Raw genomic sequence first — 19,967 nt, 5'->3', positions numbered from 1 at the left:
CAGAACCTGGGACAAGGTCCGGTCTTCTGCCCCTGAGCCACAGCCCTTCCTTTACGAATAAACCAAGATCCCACTCAAGCTTCTGAACAAGGTTTGAAATGGCATCACTCAAAGCACAGGAGCCAACTTCTAGGGGCCAAGGGGTCTTCACAGAGACCCCAATAAAATATTTGAGGGGCCACCCCCCAAATAAGTGGGTGGCCATTGGCATTCAAATGGCGTGTGTGCACCAGATCTTGTGATTGATTATTCAGGGTGGGGCTTACCTGCGCTCCCCAATATTTTATTCACGTTGGCACCCCTGGAGTGAAGCTGCCTTATATTGGGTCATATCAATGGCCCACCTTCTTCAGTGCTGTCTACACTGACCAGCAGCAACGGCTCTCTAGGGTTGGGCTGGCAGCCTTTTCCCACCCGCGGATGGCACCGCGATCTTCCTTCTGCGCGCAAAGCAGATGTTCCGCCGCTCATGCGCCCCCCTCCATCGCTCACGCTGCCAGCCCCCTCGGAAGACTACAAGTCCCATGGTGCCCCGCTGCCGCGTCTGCCTCCCCCCCCCCAACTGGGGCGAGGCAGGAGCTTCCCCTCTCCTTTGCAGCTGCGGGGGCAGCGGTGGTTTGCGGGGGGGGGGGTATCCCCATCCTCTCCAACCCGCCGCGCGCCAGCCACCCTCGCGCCTCCTCCTGCGTTTCCTCCTCCCTCCCCCTCGCCCTCCCCTCTGCTGCTGCTGCCGGGGCTCGGCCCGCAGCGTCGATTCCCCCGCCCTCGCCCGCTCCCTCCCTCCCACCTTCCTGCCCGGCCCGGCGGCGCACATGCGGCTGCAGCCCCCCCGACGGCCTCGCCCCGGTGCCAAAAGGATGCTGGCCGCCTCCCCCGGTGCCAGGAAGGGCGCCGAGGCCGGGTACCCGCTCCACTCCCTGGTGTGGCACAACCAGCCCCGCGAGCTGGAGGCCGAGCTCAGCTCCGAGCAGGTGGGTGTCCCTGGGAGCTGGCGGGGCTGGGCTTGGTGGGGGGCGGACGGGCGAGGGGAGGGGAGGGCAGGCTGCCTGGGGTCCCACCCTAACAATGGAGAGAGGGGCTGATGCAATAGGAGGCGCCCGGCGCGGCTCCGAGGAAGCGCGCTCGCCATCCTTCGCGGGAAAGGGGCTTCCCCCGGTTTCTGCAAGAGAGGGGGGGAATGGATGAGGGGCAGGGAGGAGAAGGAGCCATGATTTGGGGGGGGGAGGGAGGAGAGGCTGCGGGGAGGATTGGGGAGCTGTGGTAGCCCCAGGGAGGAAATTCTGTTGGGCACAGAAGGGGCAAAGTAGGTGGGGGAGTTTTAAGACCCCCAAAAGAAAAATAACAGTGTATTTTAATTGGGGGTGAGTTGGGGACAAGTTCAATGTCTTACAGGGGGGCTCCTTGCCCACCCTCTGGTGCCACCCATGTTTGGGTGCTCTTGATGTAGCCCCCCCTCCTACAAACACACAAATATTGCGGTTCCTGCAGCACTGTTGGGATATGAGGGGTTTGGGCATCAAAAGGCAAGGGGATAGAGGGACTTGAGTGTTGTGGGGTTTCTACCGAATGGAGGGCCCTTCTCCCGCCGCCTTCTCCCCCAATCTTGGCATCAGGAGCTCTCTTTCCAGGGTTTGGCACTGGCGACTGTGGCTTGGCACAAGCAGATCCGTCCGCCACCTTGAAACCCTCTGGCAGCAAGCAGCCTTCAGGATCCTCCCTAAGGTGAGGAAAGCCATGGGGCTGTCTTTGAAAGCATGCCTAAAAAAGAGAGAGAGAGAGACGTGGGCATGACGCACAGTAAAAGAGGGCACCTGAGCATGTGCAGAGAAGCCTTCGTTTTGATGCTGCAGAAGCATATTAGGACCCACCTCTTTGGAGGCTATGGGGCCTCAAGGTGGCCAAAGGAGTGGAGAGCCCTGACTTTCCTTCCTGCCCCCCCCAAATGAGAAAGAACATGAGATCTAGCACCATGCTGGGGCTTAGCTGAATCCCAATCCCATTTCTACCACACCTGCTACTCGCTCCTTCCTCTAGCACAGCAAAAGCTGGAGGGTGGAAGAAACAACATTCTCGCTTATGATGTTTATTCGATGATGATGATGATAATTTTGCTATTTATACCTCTCCCATCCGGCTGGGTTTCCCCAGCCACACTTGTTTGGGGTTCATATAGTTACTTTATGCACTACCCAATTTACTGGGTCCCACTTCTACATTACTCTACATTACTGGGGTCCCACTTCAGAAATTAATCATGTCCTGATGAGCCCCAATTCTGCTGGGGTTGCCTCTGATTTGCTGTCATGGAGGTCGTCACAAACACCTCCATCCTAGGCTAACCTGTGGCCCTCCAGGTGTGTCTTGGACTACAACTCCCATCATCCCTGACCATTGGTTGTTCTGGATGGGGCTGATGGGAGCCAGAGTCTTAACAGGTTAGCCACTTCTTCTTTAGGACACTGTTCCCCAACCTAGTGCCCTCCAAAAGGGAAAAGCTGTGCAGCACCTGCCTGGCATGCAGAGATGCCCTGGACAGCATCTCCAGGTGGGGCTGGGAGAGACCACCTGAAACCTGGCGAGCTGCTGCCGCTCAGTGTAGGTGATACCGAACTAGATGGACTGTTGGTCTGAGTCACGACAAGGCAGCTTCTTAGACTGCCACTCTCCCCAGCCCCAGTGAGTCTGGCCAGTGGTCCGGGATGATGTTGAAACTCACAAAATCTTTCCATTTTCTTACCTTTCTTGCAACACACCTGCCAGCCCAGGTACAGACCAGATCCACACCGGCTTTGCTTCCCCTGTGCTCTGAAGATGAGCAGCTCTGCTGGGTTAGCCAAACAGGGATCCTAGTTTGCGATGGGTAAGGCTAGCAGCACCTCTTGGCTCCAAACTGAACAGCTGTGTTTAAGGCTGTGTCCTCAGAGTGCTGGAGAACAACAGCCTTCACCCTAGGCTTACAAGACTCTCTTGGCTTCCAAATGATGCTGAAAACAAGATGCTGAACAAGATTTTATAAAATTTAGCCTGCTTCAGGCTTTTGGTAGGGAGGCAGGGTGATCGTTTTGGTGATCAGTAAGTACAGTCGCAACTTGGATCCAGAACGCCTTGGGAGTTGAATGCTTTGGTTCCCAAATGCCGCAAACCTGGAAGTGAGTGTTCTGGTTTGTGAACGTTCTTTGGAAGCCGAGCGTCTTCCGCAGCTTCTGATTGCGTGCAGGAAGCTGCTGCAGCCAATTGGAAGCCGTACCTTGGTTGATGAACATTTTCGAAAGTTGAACAGACTTCCGGAACTATCCATTAGAGAGCAATCAAGTTCCAAGCAAAGGAAACTTTCCATCTGCTGGTACGTGTAATATCCAAAGGTGGAACCTCCACAATCAGAAGAAGTATACCTGTGAGAACCGGATACAAGGCTTCCTGGAGTCCAATGCTTTGCTCAGTGCAGGGTCTGAGACCCACGGTGGAAGGAGAGCATAACAGATGGGTGGTCTCAGCTTCAAGGGGAAGGGAAGAGACCTCTGCCTTCAGAGGTGTTCTGTTCCGTCTTGTGTCTGACAGTCCTCCAGGCCTTTGAAGGCCCCTGTCGTTGTTCCCCACCTCCCTCCCGCAAGCATACTCTGCTGCAGAAAAGCTTGGAAGCAGTGAACTGGGGAAGAGCTCTGGGCTTCCGGAAGCCCACAACGAAGGACAGCAAAGGCATCTGCTTAGCTGGCAACAGAAAACAGCTCAGCTTTTCCCAGCCTGGTGCTCTCAAGGTATTTCGTACTACAACTGCCATCAGCCCCAGCCAGCACAGCCGAGAGACGCTAAGGCAGATGGGAGTTGTAGTCTGAAAGATCTGGAGGGCACCAGGCAGGGGAAAGTTGCAACAACTGGCTGCTGGACCCTTAGTGTCAAAGAAACCTCACCTTTGCCATCCTTGTATTAAGGGATGTGTGTGTGCTGTGTTCATCTCCAGTTAACCAGATAATATCAACGATACGTCTAAGTGCTGCGGGAGAAAATTACCCCCCCCCCCCCGTTAACATATAGGATTGCAGTCTTATGGAACATTGTAGGATGGGGTCCAGGAAATTAGATGGTCAGCTGTCAGAGATTCTTCAGCATTGCAGGGGGTGGACTAGATGACTCTGGGGATCCCTTCCAACTATAATTCTGGAAGTTTCACATTCTTGCTCCTGGATCCAGCAACTCTGGCCAAGTGGGAAAGCGTGGAAGAAGAGGAATGGAATTGAAAGGGGCATTTGACTCTTCTTCCAGGGGTGTTGCTCGCTCCTTAAAGGAACAGGCTGCATCCAGAAGTGGCTGGCACCCATTGGGACTGGTGGGGCAGAAGACAGGCGATCTGAACAGTAGGTGGAGGTGGAGATAACGATAGGCAGAGCGCATTCTAGTTTTGACCCCATCTTCTTCATCCCTGCTAAGTTCTACAAGGGACAACACTGAGGAGGAAGCTGGCAGCCCCAAAGACCGGCAGGCAGCAAGAATGCAGTTAGGTGTGGGCTGGCTGAGGGAGGAGTGAGATTGGGAGGGCTGTGCCCCATTAGCCCTAGACAACCAGCCTCCACTGGACACTCCACCTGGAAGGAAGCTTTCTGTACAAGCCTTATCTTCCTCCTTGCTGAGTTCTACAAGGCAGAACACTGAAATTGAGGAAGAAGCTGACTGCGCTGTTGACTGGCAGGCAGCAAAAAGGCTGTTAGGTGTGGGGCTGGCTGAGGACGGACTGAGGTTGGTAGGGCAGTGCCCCATTCTCCCTAGGCCGCTAGCCTACACTGGACACACTACCTGGCAGGAAGCTGTCCCTACAGGCCCTATCCTCCTCCTTGCTGACTTCTACAAAGTGCGATACTGAAATTGAGGAAACTGACAGCTCTGGCAACTGGTAGGCATCAAAAAGGCTGTTAGGTGGAGGCTGGCTGGCAGTGGACTGAGGTTGGTGGGTAGTGTTGGCAGACCCTCAGGTCTGACCTAAAGTTTCCAGGTTTGCTTGATCCCCTCTCCTGGTATACCCTCTCCTGGTATACCCTCTCCAGTATACCTGAAGGAGCGTCTACCCGGACACTGAGGTCCAGCACCAAGGGCCTTCTGGCGGTTCCCTCACTGCGAGAAGCCAAGTTACAGGGAACCAGGCAGAGGGCCTTCTCGGTAGTGGCGCCAACAACTACCAGACTTTGAGAAGACATCTGAAGGCAGCCCTGTTTAGGGAAGCTTTTAATGTTTAATGTATCACAGTATTTTAATATTCTTTTGGAAGCCGCCCAGAGTGGCTGGGGAAACCCAGCCAGATGGGCGGGGTATAAATAATAAATTATTATTATTATTATTATTATTATTATTATTATTATTATTATGGTGGTGGTGGGCTTGAATCTCCAAGTGGACAAGAGTGCATATGATAACAACAACTTATTAAGAAGACTGTGCATGCATCTTGCCAGCTTCAGCACTGCAGCCTGCAAATTCTAGAACAGACATTTTGTGAGGTCTGCCCAACCCCTCTCCCACTTAACCTCTATTTCCAGGGCCGCCTTATTTGGCAATCACTCGTAGCCGAGTAAGATTGTCTTCCATAAACACAGTTCTAACAATGAGTCCGTAAGTGACTGTGGAGGCCAATTCTGGATCCACACGTCCTTCCACAGTGGGGACATAGGTTTCCAGGCGGGACTTGATCACGGTGCGGATTTGCCAAGCGTGCCTTCCTCTTAGCTTGTTTCTCCCTTGCTTCCTGAGTTCGAGTGTCTTCAAAGCCCATGACACCTTTGGTCAAGGCTGTTCTCCAACTGGAGCGCTCGCAGGCCAGTGTTTCCAAGTTGTCAGTGTTTATATTACATTTTTTAAGATTTGTCTTGAGACAGCCTTTAAACCTCTTTTGTTGACCACCAGCATTACGCTTTCAATTTTAAAGTTCGGAATAGAGTAGTTGCTTTGGAAGACGATCATCAGGCATCCGCACAACATGACCAGTCCAACGAAGTTGATGTTGAAGAATCATTGCTTCAACACTGGTGATCTTTGCTTCTTACAGTACACTGACATTTGTTCGCCTGTCTTCCCAAGTGATGTGTAAAAATTTTCAGAGACACCATTGATGGAATCTTTTGAGGAGTTGAAGATGGCGTTTATAAGTGGTCCATGTTTCACAAGAATACAGTAAGGCTGATAGTAAAATAGCTTTGTAAACAATGCATTTGGGTTTCCCTGCAAATGTCCCAGTGTGCTTCAGTTGGGAGAAAGCTGCAGAGCTCAGGCGATGCTGGATTTCAGCATCGATGTCGGCCCTTGTGGAAAGATAACTGCCCAGGTAGGAGAAGTGATCAGCACTTTCCAAGGTTACACTATTGAGTTGGATTTGTGGCGCTGCAGAGGGGTTATTTCATACTTGTTGGTGCAGCACTTTGGTTTTTTGGCTGTTGAGCATTAGGCCAAGCATTCTGTAAGCTGTGAAGATATTTAGGATGGTTTGGAGGTCATCCTCTGAGTGTGTACACACTACGTTGTCATCAGCGTACTCTGTGATGGAAGTTACAGTAACCAGGGGCAGTCCCTAATTCTCAGGTGAGGGCCCCAAAATCTCAGGGTCCGGGATACTCCTGACTTGATTGCCCTGCTAAGGTCTGGTGGGGGCACTGCCCCATTTGTGACAGATGGATGAGCCATCACTGCTGAAATCCAGGGCCTGATGCATGAATCTCAGACTCCTAAGGGCACAGCTCAGGAGTTGTTTGCCAGACCTCCTCAATTCCGGGTGAGATGTGTTTGCCACACCCGGATTTCCCCCTTTTCCTTGACAATGAACAGCGGTGAGGCGTGGCTGGGGATCTGCCGGCAAACAAACAAGATCACGCTCTGAGCTTTGGGGTTTATGATATTGACTCTCAGGGGTAGATCTAGGGCAGGAGAGGATGGGTGGAGCCGTACAGGGGCATTCAGGTTTCTGTTTGTCTTCCGAGAGGCCTCAGGTGTCTTGTCTGTGCTGGGGGGGCAGTCAATGGTCTTAATTTGGCTTCTCTCCCCCTCACCCAACCTTCATCCCATTGTGCCTTACCCTCCAAATTTCAAAGTAGCACAGGGCACACTGAGGCTGGTGGGAGTTGTAGTTTGGGTTGGCGCAAGTTGCTAAGAAAACCGTCCCTTTGGTGGCCAGGATGGGCATCTGAATATTCAATGCTGGCCAGCAAGAATCTGAAATGCACCTTGAGGCTGCTATTTACAATGGTTGTGTTTCGCCCTTTCTATAAGTGTGGTTCATTCCTCCAGTCTCTTTCCATCAGAGACCAGCTGGGGACCTTCTGGAAAACTCACTAGTGTGCCCAGGAGAAACGGAAGCATTCCCCTGTTGTTTGTTCTTCTGTGTCTGGTACTCAGGTAGACTTGCTCTGGGTATGGGGGCTCTACTTAGCCGTTGTAGCCAAGGATAGAGATCTGCTCCTCCATAAATTTATGTCACCCTTCCCCCCCCCCATTTAGTCTAGCAGTTGACACAACTTCTTGTGAAGTCTCTTTAAGCATGCTTTCCTGAATAAATTACACCCCCCAAAAAAATTCTTCTGTTGATTAACTGCCAATTTTACTGGGTCCCCTATCCAATGCTCTTGTATTGTGAGATACATGGAAGTGGACTGACATGAGTTAATGCCTTGGGTGAGGAATGCACTCTGCACAGACTCAGAGACTTAGTGGAAACTATGCTCTGTTTGCTGAAATTCTTCTTCCTCCTCTTCCTCTTTTTCCTAATTACTTTTCACACCAGGATTATTTCTGATTTGCCTGGCAAATGGTTCCTAAGGCCCAGGTTCACTTTCCTGGTTTATAAAAGCAGAACTTCTCAGAACACTTATTGATTCATGCTGCCTCCTCCCTCCCCTTTTTGCTGTTCGTTATTTTAAGGCCACTGTCTGTTATCTGTAGCGGATGATTCCAAATTTGCATAAATGCAAATAGAGCTGAGATCAGGTTGATTAATTTCCTTATCTTAGAAATGGATTCACCAAAGAGCTGCCTGGGGGAACCAGAATTGTGTTATGCCAAACAAACTGACCCCACCCTGTGATGTCACCCATTAAAGTTAGCCATCTAAGATCCCACATATCTTAGCGTGGGAGGGAAAACGTCTTTTCCAGATCAAAGGGGCTAGTAACTTGGGAGGAATATTTGGGAGTTCTGGTTTGACTTGCTCCTAAGACTTGAGACCAAGTGATGTTCAGGGTCTAGGAAGGATGCCTCTTCCCATTGGTGGGACCCAACGCTGGACTTTGGGAAGCAACCCTGCCAAAAAGCGAAAGCTTCTGAGCATGTACAGAGTGCCCACCCCTCGCTACACTCTTTCCGCGAGGACAAATCAATCAAGGCACACAATTTCATTTTGTCTAAGGAGCAAGGAGAGTTAATTGAAACTCGAGAGGGAGATTCTCTCTCTCAGTGCCACCCTCTTTTAATTACTTTAATGAAAAAGGTTTATAATTAAAGGGAACAACAGATCTTCCAGCAGTGGGAGTGGAAGATGGCACCAGGGATTATTTCAGCTTCTGGGACAGAAGGGAGGGAAGAGGTGTGTTGCAGGTGAGGCAAAGGAAGGCAAGGACTTGTGAAGTCACAGCCTGGGGAGTGGATATTGGGGTGTGGGAGTCAGGGCTGAGCGCTGCTTTCGAGCCAGGAAAGACACCCCCCCCCCCGCTGTACCGGGCTATTGTGTACAAGTAGGGCTGCCATACATCCAGATGTTCCTGGACATTTTCAGAATACTGCGGCAGTGTCCGGGCGAAAATCGGGAAAACGTCCAGGAAAATCTGGACGTATGGCAGCCCGTGCCAGCGGTGCCTCTTTTTTTTTTAATTTCCCCCTAAAAATAGCTCCAAAGCAGATTTTTTGGTGTGTGTTTGCAAAATAAATAAATAAACAGCTCCACAACTTTTCTGCCCAGATTTTCACTGTTTGAAATATGACAACCCTAGTGTACATATTCTGGTCGCCTCGTCTCCCAAAAGATACTGTAAAGGTAAAGGGACCCCTGACCATGGGGTCTAGTCGCGGACAACTCTGGGGTTGCGGCGCTCATCTCACCTTACTGGCCGAGGGAGCCGGCGTACAGCTTCCTGGTCATGTGGCCAGCATGACTAAGCCGCCTCTGGCAAACCAGAGCAGAGCATGGAAACGCCGTTTACCTTCCTGCTGGAGCGGTACCTATTTATCTACTTGCACTTTGACGTGCTTTTGAACTGCTAGGTGGGCAGGAACAGGGACCGAGCAACAGGAGCTCACCCTGTCGTGGGGATTCAAACCGCTGACCTTCTGATTGGCAAGCCCTAGGCTCTGTGGTTTAGACCACAGCACCGCCCACGTCCTATATACAGTGGTACTTCAGGTTAAGAACTTAATTCGTTCCGGAGGACACAACTAAATGACTAAACAACAACAACAACAATAATAATATTGTTGGGGAGTCGGCCCCTTTGAGCAGAGTGAGGCTGACTTCTGCGTAAACAGGTACACGATGGCCGAGTGACTCAGCTGATGCAAACATCACACAATCCTCAGTCCACAGATTTGTATAGTTGCCGCCTGGTACCTGGAAAAATGCAAATAAAGCACAGCTCTTCCGGCCCCCCTCTGTGGCACGGTAGGGGGTGGGGAGGTGGAGAAACGAATCATTTGTTTTCTGCAAAATTGCATCACCCAGCATCCTTCCCGGGGGCAGCTCTCGAAAGAGCGCAGATCCGATGCAGGCGAGAAGGCAGCCGTCAAAACTGTGTCACGACACAGAACAAATGGGCTGGGATGGATGGCAGGGGTCTCGCCCTTGGCAACTGCCTCTGGAAAGCCCGCCCCCGAAACTTGGCAAATTGTTTTCCTTTCTGCTTCAGCCTGGAATGCTAGCAAGCTTCCATTATTTGCAATTAACACACAAAAGCCCCAAAGGAGAGATTGTCGCCGCCTCTTTGCAGATCCCCCCTCGAGGGAACCATATCCGACACCTGCCCTGGCAGGATTCGAACCCTGAGAGAGGCAGCTTGGCTCTCAGGTGCCTCGCACCATTGGCTGCTGTCCATTTACTACCAAGCCAGGCTAAAGGTCTTTGTATTAATTTACAAATCCCTGAGCAACTTAGGTTCAAGGTACCTTGTGAACCTCAGTGATATCCCTGAGATCACGTGCAGGAACATTGTTAGTCGTTCCCCAAGTTGGCAAGTTCTTTTGACAGCATCACGAAACTGAGCCTTTAGTGTAATTGGCCTAGTCCTGTGGAACCCTCTACCACTAGAGATTCTGAAAGCTTGTATTTCACTAGGCTTATGCAGGCATTTAAGAAGACATCTTTCCGTTATTTCAGGTATCTCAGATGCTGTAAGTTCTGCTGGTCCAAACAAGGTTGTTAGCAAATGCAAATAAGCTGTTGGGTTACAGCCAATAAATTATTTATCTCTTAAGACAATGTATGTTAAAATTTCATCATCTATCAGTTGGTCCAAAGTCAATATGCCTTCCATCCGATTTTTCCATATCACCATCTTTCCCCCAATTTTTAAAGCTGGGTTTCCCCACAAAGTCAATTTTAGCATGGGGAAAGGTGTCCGATCTATTTTTACTAGACATTGCATTCCACAATTTTCTAACCGGCATAATTGTTTCCAGAGATTCATGCGTTCTAATGTATTTTGATCCTAATACTGTCCATCAAACTAAAGGTGTTATTATATATGTCTTTCCAAAGTTGTCCAGATCAGAAAATTGACGCCAGTTGTAGGCTTCCAGTATTTAATACTTGGCAATAACTAAGCATGATGATATATATAGCTCTATATTTGGAATGCCAAACCCTCCTTAATTAAGTTGTAATTGCATTTTCTGTAAATATATTATCTGAGTTGAGGAACCCCATAGACATTTTAGAAACAAATAAAATTGCCAAAGGGTATGGTTTAATGACTCTCATCTATCACTATCGGAAGAAACCTCTCTGTATATTTTATTTATATTGCAGAGCTATACTGACAGAATTCTATCTTTTGGTATTGTTGTTGTTTAGTTGATTAGTCATGTCCAACTCTTTGTGACCCCTGGACCAGAGCACGCCAGGCACTCCTGTCTTTCACTGCCTCCCGCAGTTTGGTCAAACTCATGTTCGTAGCTTCGAGAACACTGTCCAACCATCTCATCATCTGTCGTCCCCTTCTCCTTGTGCCCTCCATTTTTCCAAAGTCAGGGTCTTTTCCAGGGAGTCTTCTCTTCTCATGAGGAGGCCAAAGGATTGGAGCCTCAGCTTCAGGATCTGTCCTTCCAGTGAGCACTCAGGGCTGATTTCCTTCAGAATGGATCAGTTTGATCTTCTTGCAGTCCAGGGGACTCTCAAGAGTCTCCTCCAGCACCAGAATTCAAAAGCATCAATTCTTCGGCGATCAGCCTTCTTTATGGTCCAGCTCTCACTTTCATACATCAGTATTGGGGAAGCCATAGCTTTAACTATACGGACCTTTGTTGGCAAGGTCATATCTAAATGGATTCAGAAAAAATGCAGAACTGCTACTCCTTAAATGGATGGGTGAACAAATTTTCACCAGATTGGCATCCATTAGCTCTCCTTCCACCCTGGACCAGTTACGTAATAGAATATCCTATTATTTTAGTAAAGGCATCTGTCATTTGCATCAACGTGGGAATAGTAATATGAGGAATAAACAGAAGAATATCATCTGTAAATAAAAGCAGTTTATATCCAACTGAATTATGCACTATTTCTATGCAAATATTGAAAAGCAAGCGTGAAAGTGCACATTCTTGCCTAGTTCCTCTAAATTGTGCGGGAGTAGCGGTCAACATACTTGTGTAATATTCAGTGTGTCTGTCCAGAAAGAATATCATCTGTTATTTTTTGCAAGCTGTTGATTCCATGGGGCACCAAGGCAGAGACAAACCGAGGAAAAGCGAAGGGTCCTCTCTGCCCCAAGGATGCTGACCTCATCCTTTCTTTCTCCCAGCAGGTGGATATTGAACAGCTGGACCCCCGAGGGCGCACCCCCTTGCACCTAGCTACCACCCTGGGGCACTTAGAGTGCGCCCGAGTCCTCCTGCGCCATGGGGCGGATGTGGGCAAGGAGAACCGCAGCGGCTGGACAGGTGAGTCACACCTCTTCCGCCTGGGAGTTGAAATCAGCATTGTGGGAGCAGGGGCAGGCTGCCAGTTTGTTTGGGACAGCCTGATCTGCACTGGCTGGCAGCAGTAGGCCAGTGGAGGAGCCAGGAATGGGGTGGGCCTGATCCGGCCAAAATGAAGTACCACCCTCTAGATTGAAATGTTCGTGCTTCAGTCTTTCCCATTGATATTATGCTCTAGTTTGGCTGGATCACGGCACAAACCACAGTTGTGCATATGCTTACTCAGAAGTAAGCCCCACAGTGTCCAAAAGAGCCTCCTCAATATCTTGCTATTTATCTATTTATTGCATCATCATCTTTATTATCATTTCAATATATCACCCTTTATCCAATTATCCCAAGGCGATGTACAATATTAAGAACATAATTTACGCAGCACAATAATAAATACATAATACAGAGCATAATAATAAAATAATCACAATAGCAGTCCCTCCTACAGGCCATAAGATTATTTAATGGCCATAGGCCTGGGACAAGAGATATGTAATGATGGCGTCAGGCGAGCCTCTCTGGGGAGAGCATCCCACAATTGGGGAGCCACCACAGAAAAGGCCAGGTCTCATGTTCCCACCCTTTGAGCCTCTCCGGGATGGGGGACATAGAGAAGGGCCTCAGATGCCAAGCGCCCAGTCTGTTTGTAAGGGGAGAGGTGGTCCTGGACATGTTGAGGTCCTGAGCCAAGTAAGGCTTTATAGGTCAGCACCAGCACTTTGAACTGGGCCTGGAAACTAATCAGCAGCCTGTGCAGTCAGTCCAGGATTGGCGTTATGTGCTCAAACCATCTTGTTTTCTTGAGCAATCTGGCCTTTGAATTTTGTACCGGCTGAAGAAACTCTTAAGAAACTCAAGGTAGTTTACGTGGTTCTTCCCCCACAATATCCCTGTGAAGTAGGTCAGAGGCTGAGAGGCAGTGAGCTTCGTGGCTGAGTGCGGGATTTGAACTCTGGTCTCTCCCAGGTCCTAGTCCGACATTCTAACCACTAGGCCACGCTGGCTCCGTGGTAAGTGTGCTTTGGACTAGAGACTTAGACTGAAATCCCACACACCAGAGGGCTTGATGTGTGTGTGTGTGTGTGTGTGTGTGTGTGTGTGTGTGTGTAAACGTGGCCCTCACAGACTCTCTGTCTGGCCCTTGGGACTTTCCCCAGACCACTCCTCTCACTGGCTCTGCTTTACACCTTCCATGAGTGCTTTTGCCCACCTGAAAATGGCTCCCTGAACTCTGTCCATGCCTCTTGCCTCGCCTGGATGGAGGACAGAGAGGAGTGTGCAGGTGTAGAAGCCAGGCTCCTATATAATGGTAAAATTTGCATGTGTTGCCCCGCCCACTCTTGGATCCTCTGGCCCCGCCCACTGTGGTCGTGTGGCCAACAAAAAGATGTCCAGAAGCGAATGCGGCCCTTGAGCAGAAAATAGTTCCCCACCCCTCGACGTACGCAGTTAGCTGGGAGTAAGTCCCATAGAATGCAGCAGGGCTTACTTCCGAGTAAATTTGCCTGGGACGGCGCCACTGCCTTCCTCTACCAGCGCTCATTTACTGCCCTAATTAAAATGCCTTTGCCTTTTAGATGGGTGAAAGCTTTGATCTCTTTACCGCCCTACGGCAATAAATATTTGATTTGTCGCTTTTACAAATTTATTACGTGGCTTTGTTTTCATTCAACCTCTAGCGATTCTGTGGTTTTCTTGATGTGGGTGGGAGTGTTCCTTAACTGCTTTGAAAAATTATTTAGGGAATTTGCCATATGAAACATCGAACCCGCCGAGGTGTCCTGGGCGTAAATGGTGCATGTCCTTCCAGATATTTTGCCTTCTATAATCACTTCCAGCTCGGCTTCCAGGATGCTGAGCCAATTATGAAATTAACGCACTTGGATGGAGTTGCGCTTCTCTGCAAAACGACAAGCCTTGAAACAAGCAGGCAGAGCCAGATTTCTTCAAACCAGCTTTTGCTCTCTTTGGACGGCCCAGTTCCACCGCAGCTGATGTGCGACCTGTTTTTAATTCTCAGTTTCTCAGTTTTAAACAATTGGTTTGTTGGTTTCACTTCTGACCAGTTTCACTTTTCAATTTTTTTGGTTTGTGGTCTACTTTATTTATTTACTGTTTTCTTCAAGGAATTTTGTTGTTGTTGTTTAGTCATTTAGTCATGTCTGCCTCTTCGTGACCCCTGGACCAGAGCACGCCAGGCACTCCTGTCTTCCACTGCCTCCCGCAGTTTGGTCAAACTCATGCTGGTAGCTTCGAGAACACTGTCCAGCCATCTCATCATCTGTCCTCCCCTTCTCCTTGTGCCCTCCATCTTTCCCAACATCGGGTCTTTTCCAGGGAGTCTTCTTTTCTCATGAGGTGGCCAAAGTCTTGGAGCCTCAGCTTCAGGATCTGTCCTTCCAGTGAGCACTCAGGGCTGATTTCCTTCAGGATGGTTTGATCTTCTTGCATTCCATGGGACTCTCAAGAGTCTCCTCCAGCTCCAGAATTCAAAAGCATCAATTCAGCTTTCTTTATGGTCCAGCTCTCACTTCCATACATCACTACTGGGAAAACCATAGCTTGAACTATACGGACCTTTGTTGGCAAGGTGATGTCTCTGCTTTTTAAGATGCTGTCTAGGTTTGTCATTGAAGGAATTCTTTTTAAAAATATGGTAATAATAATATTTTTATTAAATTTCAAAAAAGACACATAAAATTCCAATGCATTTAAAAAAGATATTTCTTTTCTATTTGTTTTTTAATTTCCCAGCCTATTTTCCATGGTGTTTTACTTATCTCTCCTTTGCTGCACCTTATCTTAACTCTTTTTAATATCATAATCATCACAATAGCCTCCAAGGAGTTCAAGGTGACGCACACTAGTCTCCCCCTCCTCATTTAATCCTCACAACAACCTTGTGAGGTAGGCCAGGCTGAGGGGCAATGAAGAGCCCCTAAGGTCACAGGCAGTGAGTTTCATGGCTGAGTGGGGGGATTTGAATCCAGGTCTGAGTCTGACACTCTGATTCCAGGGTGGCTCTTTTCCTGCCCAGGGGCGGGGAGGTGAATAAATTTAAGGACAGCAAGGAAATTCCTTTCATTAGGAATTCCCACATCAGTGGGCGGGGCCTGGGGCAAAAGTGGGCGAGGCAACAAAGGTAAATGCTACCTTTACTGTACAGGGAAAGTTGGAGTTTTCTGTAGAGACCCGCCCTCACCTCTTCATCCGGGAAGGGAATGGAAGAATGATCCATCATTCAAGGACCTGTTCCAGGCAGGCAAAAAGCAATCAAGGAGGGGTGGAGTTTGCGAGGGAAAAGTTTGAAAGTTTGCAAGAGAAAGTTTGCAAGGGCCAGACAGACACGGGTGGAGGGCCACATTGGATCCCGGATCTCAGCCCCCCCTGCAAAGGCGAATGGATTTGTTATGATGTTAGTTGTCAGGCGCCTTGTCAGATGTGTGAAGTGTCATCTTCCATTTGCAGGGATAAATTCTTCATATATATATTGGTCAGACCCCATCTGTGTCCAGTTATGGGCACCTCAGTTTAAGAAGGATATCGACAAGGTGGAAGGTGGGCAGAGGAGGGCAAACCAGGTGATCAAGGGTCTGGAAAGGAAGCCTTATAATAATAGTTTATTATTTATACCCCCGCCCATCTGGCTGAGTTTCCTCAGCCACTCTGGGCAGCTTCCAATAAAGTGTTAAAAACAATACAGCATTAAATATTAAAAACTTCCCTAAACAGGGCTGCCTTCAGATGTCTTTTAAAAAGAAGATAGCTGCTTATTTCCTTCACATCTGAATGGAGGGCGTTCCACAGGGCGGGTGCCACTACCGAGAAGGCCCTCTGTTTGGTTCCCTGTAACCTCACTTCTCGCAGGGAGGGAACCGCCAGAAGGCCCTTGGCACTGGACCTCAGTGAAGGAGACGCTCCTTCAGGTATACAGGACCGAGGCCGTTTAGGACTTTCAAGGTCAGCACCAACACTTTGAATTGTGCTCGGAAATGTATTGGGAGCCAATGCAGATCTCTCAGGACCGGTGTTATGTGGTCCCAGCGGCCACTCCCAGTCACCAGTCTAGCTGCCGCATTCTGGATTAATTGCAGTTTCTGGGTCACATTCAAAGGTAGCCCCACGTAGAGCGCATTGCAGTAGTCCAAGCGAGAGATAACTAGAGCATGCACCGTGGGCAGGGAGGGTCTCATCCTGCGTACCAGATGGAGCTGGTAAACAGCTGCCCTGGACACAGAATTAACCTTCGCCTCCATGGACAGCTGTGAGTCCAGAATGACTCGCAGAAGAATGGTTGGTTCTGAAGAACGGTTGAAGGAGCTGGGTCTATTTAGCCTGGAAAAGAAGAAACTGTAAGGAGATAAGATGGCCATCTTCAAATAGAAGAGGGGGAAAGCTTGTTTTCTCCTGCTTTGGAGGGCAGGACTCGAACCCATGGTTCCAAGCTGCAAGAAAGGAGATTCCAACTAAACCATGGGAAGAACTTTATGCCAGTGCCCCCCCCCAGCCCATGACTCTCCTTTGCTCTCCCCTCCACAGTCTTGCAGGAGGCAGTGAGCACCCGGGATCTGGAGCTCGTTCAGCTGGTGCTGCGTTACCGCGACTACCAGCGGGCCATCAAGCGCCTGGCCGGCATCCCCCTCCTGCTTGAGAGGCTGCGCAAGGTAGGCAGGGGGGCTTCCTTGAACTCGTCGCCATCATCATCCCTAAGGGAGAAGAAAAGTACTCTCCTGGTTGTCTCTGCTGCCGGTGGTTTTCTAGATTGTAACCCCCTCAGGGCAGGGACCTATAGCCTTTTGTCGGAAGTAAATGCATCCCCTCCACTGCCTCTGTTTCTCCTCTCTTCCTCTGTTGGACTACAACTCCCATCAGTGCCAGCCAGAGTGGTCCAAAACAGGGTTGTGATGGGAGCTGGAGTCCTGGGGGTTTGAGCTGTTGTTAAAGGCAGAGGAGTCAGGGTTGGTAAAAAAGTTGGCGACCCTGGTTATACTGTACATTTAAATGAATGAGTCACAGAGAGAGAGAGTTGAGAGTTTTTGAAGCCTCATACCTAGAAGATTGGGCTAGGATGCCAAGAGTGAACCCAGGCATCCGGCGTCCCTTTGACCTCCGTAGCCCTTGACCTTTGACCTCTTCTCTCCTTACACCAGGCTCAAGATTTCTACGTGGAGATGAAATGGGAATTTACAAGCTGGGGTATGTTTGCATGCAGAGGAATAATAATAAGTAACAGTAGGAATAATAATAAATATAACAACATTAATAATAACTACTTTGGGTTCATTTGGGAATGAGGTTGTGGGCTCCCCCTCCCATCATTGAAAGCAACATGCCCCACCCCCCACCCTGCCTTTTTCCCCATTAAAAGTGATATCAGGACTTCAACATAAGCCGGGGTTTATCTCCCACCCTCAGCCCCTTCTGTGCATCCTTGGGATAATTCAAGAGCACCTCTGAGCATGCACAGAGTCCTTCCCCCCCCCCCCACGTTGGGGTTTCCAAGCCAGGCTTTTAGGGGGAGCTCTGAGCCATGGATGGGGACCCGCTTTGCCCTAGCGGGCGAGATCTTTATTTATATAGACCACTGTTCCATAAAAAATCAGCAAAAATACATAAAGCCATGCAGCCAAAACCAAACAGAAAAGTTAAAACTAGGCAGGGTAAATTATGCTGCCTCTCTTCCGCTTCCCTCGGCAGTCCCCCTGGTCTCCAAAATCTGCCCCAGCGACACGTACAAGGTCTGGAAGTGTGGACAGAACCTCCGGGTGGACACGACGCTCCTGGGCTTCGACCACATGACGTGGCAGCGCGGCAGCCGCAGTTTCATCTTCCGAGGACAAGGTTGTTGGGAGCTCAGCTGAGCCGCTTCGCATCCCGGGGCCCCGTAGGGAAGGGAACTTGAGGAAGGAGGGAGATTCAGGGGCCACACTTTCCCATTGCAGAAAGTCAGTGCTTTGGGGGGGGGACCACAGGAGTGCATGGTTGTGAAACGGGGCACACTTATATGGTGATGAGTTATATAAAGTATGTGTTGACTGTATAGCTGTTCTGTATTCCTAACCTGCTCTAAGGGCCTTGAGGCAGCAGACACCTGCCTGTCGCCTCCACAACAACCCTGTGAGGTAGGCTAGGCTGAAGGGTGAAGAAAAGCTTGTTCCTGAAGTTGCATTGGTGCATCTGGCAGCTTTGCTGCTGCAATTGCTACAATTTGTGTGGGTTTTTTTGTTGTTTGATACTGAGGGGTATACACATTATCAAAGAAATAAATAATTTGGGGGTTGGGCTGCGCCCCATGGTAGCTGCTGTCCTTTGGGTGTGGATGGGGCAGAAGGCAGGGAGCCTGACAGCAGGTGGCGCCAGAGCCAACCTACTCCTGTTTTGTCCTTGTCTTCCTCTTCCCTGCTGAGTTCTCACTGGGACCGGAGGAAGCTGGCAGCCCCAGAGACTGGCAGGCAGCAAGAAGGCAGCTGGTTGTGGGTTGGCTGAGATCAGACTGAGGATGGTGGGATCAGTGCCGTATTTTCCCTAAGGGACCGCACACTCCACTGGTTTCCCCTTTGGCCAAGCCAGATTGTCAGGATACATCCCTCTCAGGAGGGCACTGGTCATTTCTCTCTCTTCCTCTGCCCCGCAGACAGCAGCGCCGTCGTGATGGAGATTGACCACGACCGGCAAGTGGTCTACACCGAAACGCTGGCGCTGGCCGCCCACGACCGGGAGGGACTGCTGGCCATGGTGCAGCCCACGGAGGAGCAGGTGATGGGCCGCCTCCTGGCCCCCGTGGTCGCCACACAGTTGGACACGCGCAACATTGCCTTTGAGAGGTGAGCCAGGATCGCATCTTCTGGAGCAGCGGGGAGGGAAACCTCTGCCCTGCGGGCCAAATGTAGCCCAAGCCACGCCCTCTTCCCCAGGCCATGCCCTCTCCTGAGCCACACCCCTTTCCTGGCCCCTCGTCACCCCTCCTTCACCCTCTCCTTGAGTATTTTCACCTGATCGTTCCTCTTTGCTGGGCTGGAAGGAGAAGAGAGGGGCGTGTGTCAGTGTCAAGGTGGGTGCCGGGAGCATCTCAGCCACAACTCACAAGGTGTCGGTGAAGCTGACTCTTTAGTCAAAGAAACAAAACAGCGCAGGCCTAGTGGTCACAGCAACTCTTTCCAGCAGAACATGCCCCAAGGAGGCAGTTGCGAGGCCCCACCTTCCCACAGCTCCCTAAATCTCCTCTTCCCCCTGGTCTTTTCCAAGCAGTCTGAGGCTCCTTCATCTTGCCTGTCTTTGCTTCGCCCTCTTCATACCTCTACTGGTTCTGGGCGACGAGCTGGTCCCTGGCTTCTTCAGCAGCCTGCCTCATCTCTGCCTCTTGACCCCCCCCTCCTCTCCAGCTTCCACTTCTGCCTCTGATTCTGCACTGCTCTCTGCCCCAGCCTCTTCTTGCTCACCAAACCCTGTTGGCTCTTCTTCAGCATCCGACACCTCCTCTTCCCAGTCCGCTCCCTCTTCTCCCTCTGACCACTCATCCTCGTCCCACTACCACTCCCCTGGCCCTGAGCCTTCTCCCCTTGGGGGTTCCCTGGCTGCTCCCTCCCCCCACTCCTCTGCATCCAGCTAGTCCATGACAGAGAGAGTAGAAGCTCTCCAACTACTCTATGATGCTCTCCACCTCCATCGTTCTGCCCGGACACTTGAGGTCCAGCTCCAAGGGCCTTCTGGTGGTTCCCTCCTTGCCAGAAGCCAAGTTACAGGGAACCAGGCAGAGGGCCTTCTCGGTGGTGGCTCCCGCCCTGTGGAACGCCATGATGCCAAAGAGATAAACAACT

At 50.3% G+C, this 19,967-nt stretch overlaps 1 protein-coding gene across 2 annotated transcripts in view; it reads left to right on the top strand.

Moving 5' to 3' along the window:
• The first annotated feature begins 575 nt into the window (after positions 1-575).
• The window catches only part of ANKRD13B (ankyrin repeat domain 13B), a 31,651-nt gene continuing 12,259 nt past the window's right edge, over positions 576-19,967 (top strand). Inside the window, exons 1-6 of one of the 2 annotated variants that reach the window (XM_081890387.1) lie at positions 576-971; positions 11,982-12,117; positions 16,690-16,814; positions 17,301-17,346; positions 17,848-17,991; positions 18,785-18,974. In XM_081890387.1, coding sequence (XP_081746513.1) covers positions 813-971; positions 11,982-12,117; positions 16,690-16,814; positions 17,301-17,346; positions 17,848-17,991; positions 18,785-18,974 — 800 coding nt within the window. In that variant the 5' untranslated portion in view covers positions 576-812. Of the gene's footprint in view, positions 972-11,978; positions 12,118-16,689; positions 16,815-17,300; positions 17,347-17,847; positions 17,992-18,784; positions 18,975-19,967 lie in introns of both variants that reach the window. The other variant, XM_081890386.1, reaches the window with a different exon arrangement.

This window comes from Podarcis melisellensis (assembly GCF_964234715.1).
Source record: "Podarcis melisellensis genome assembly, chromosome: 15".
Lineage (NCBI taxonomy): Eukaryota > Metazoa > Chordata > Lepidosauria > Squamata > Lacertidae > Podarcis > Podarcis melisellensis.
Note: the sequence above shows the minus strand (reverse complement) of the source record. Positions and strands in the feature narration are given on the sequence as shown.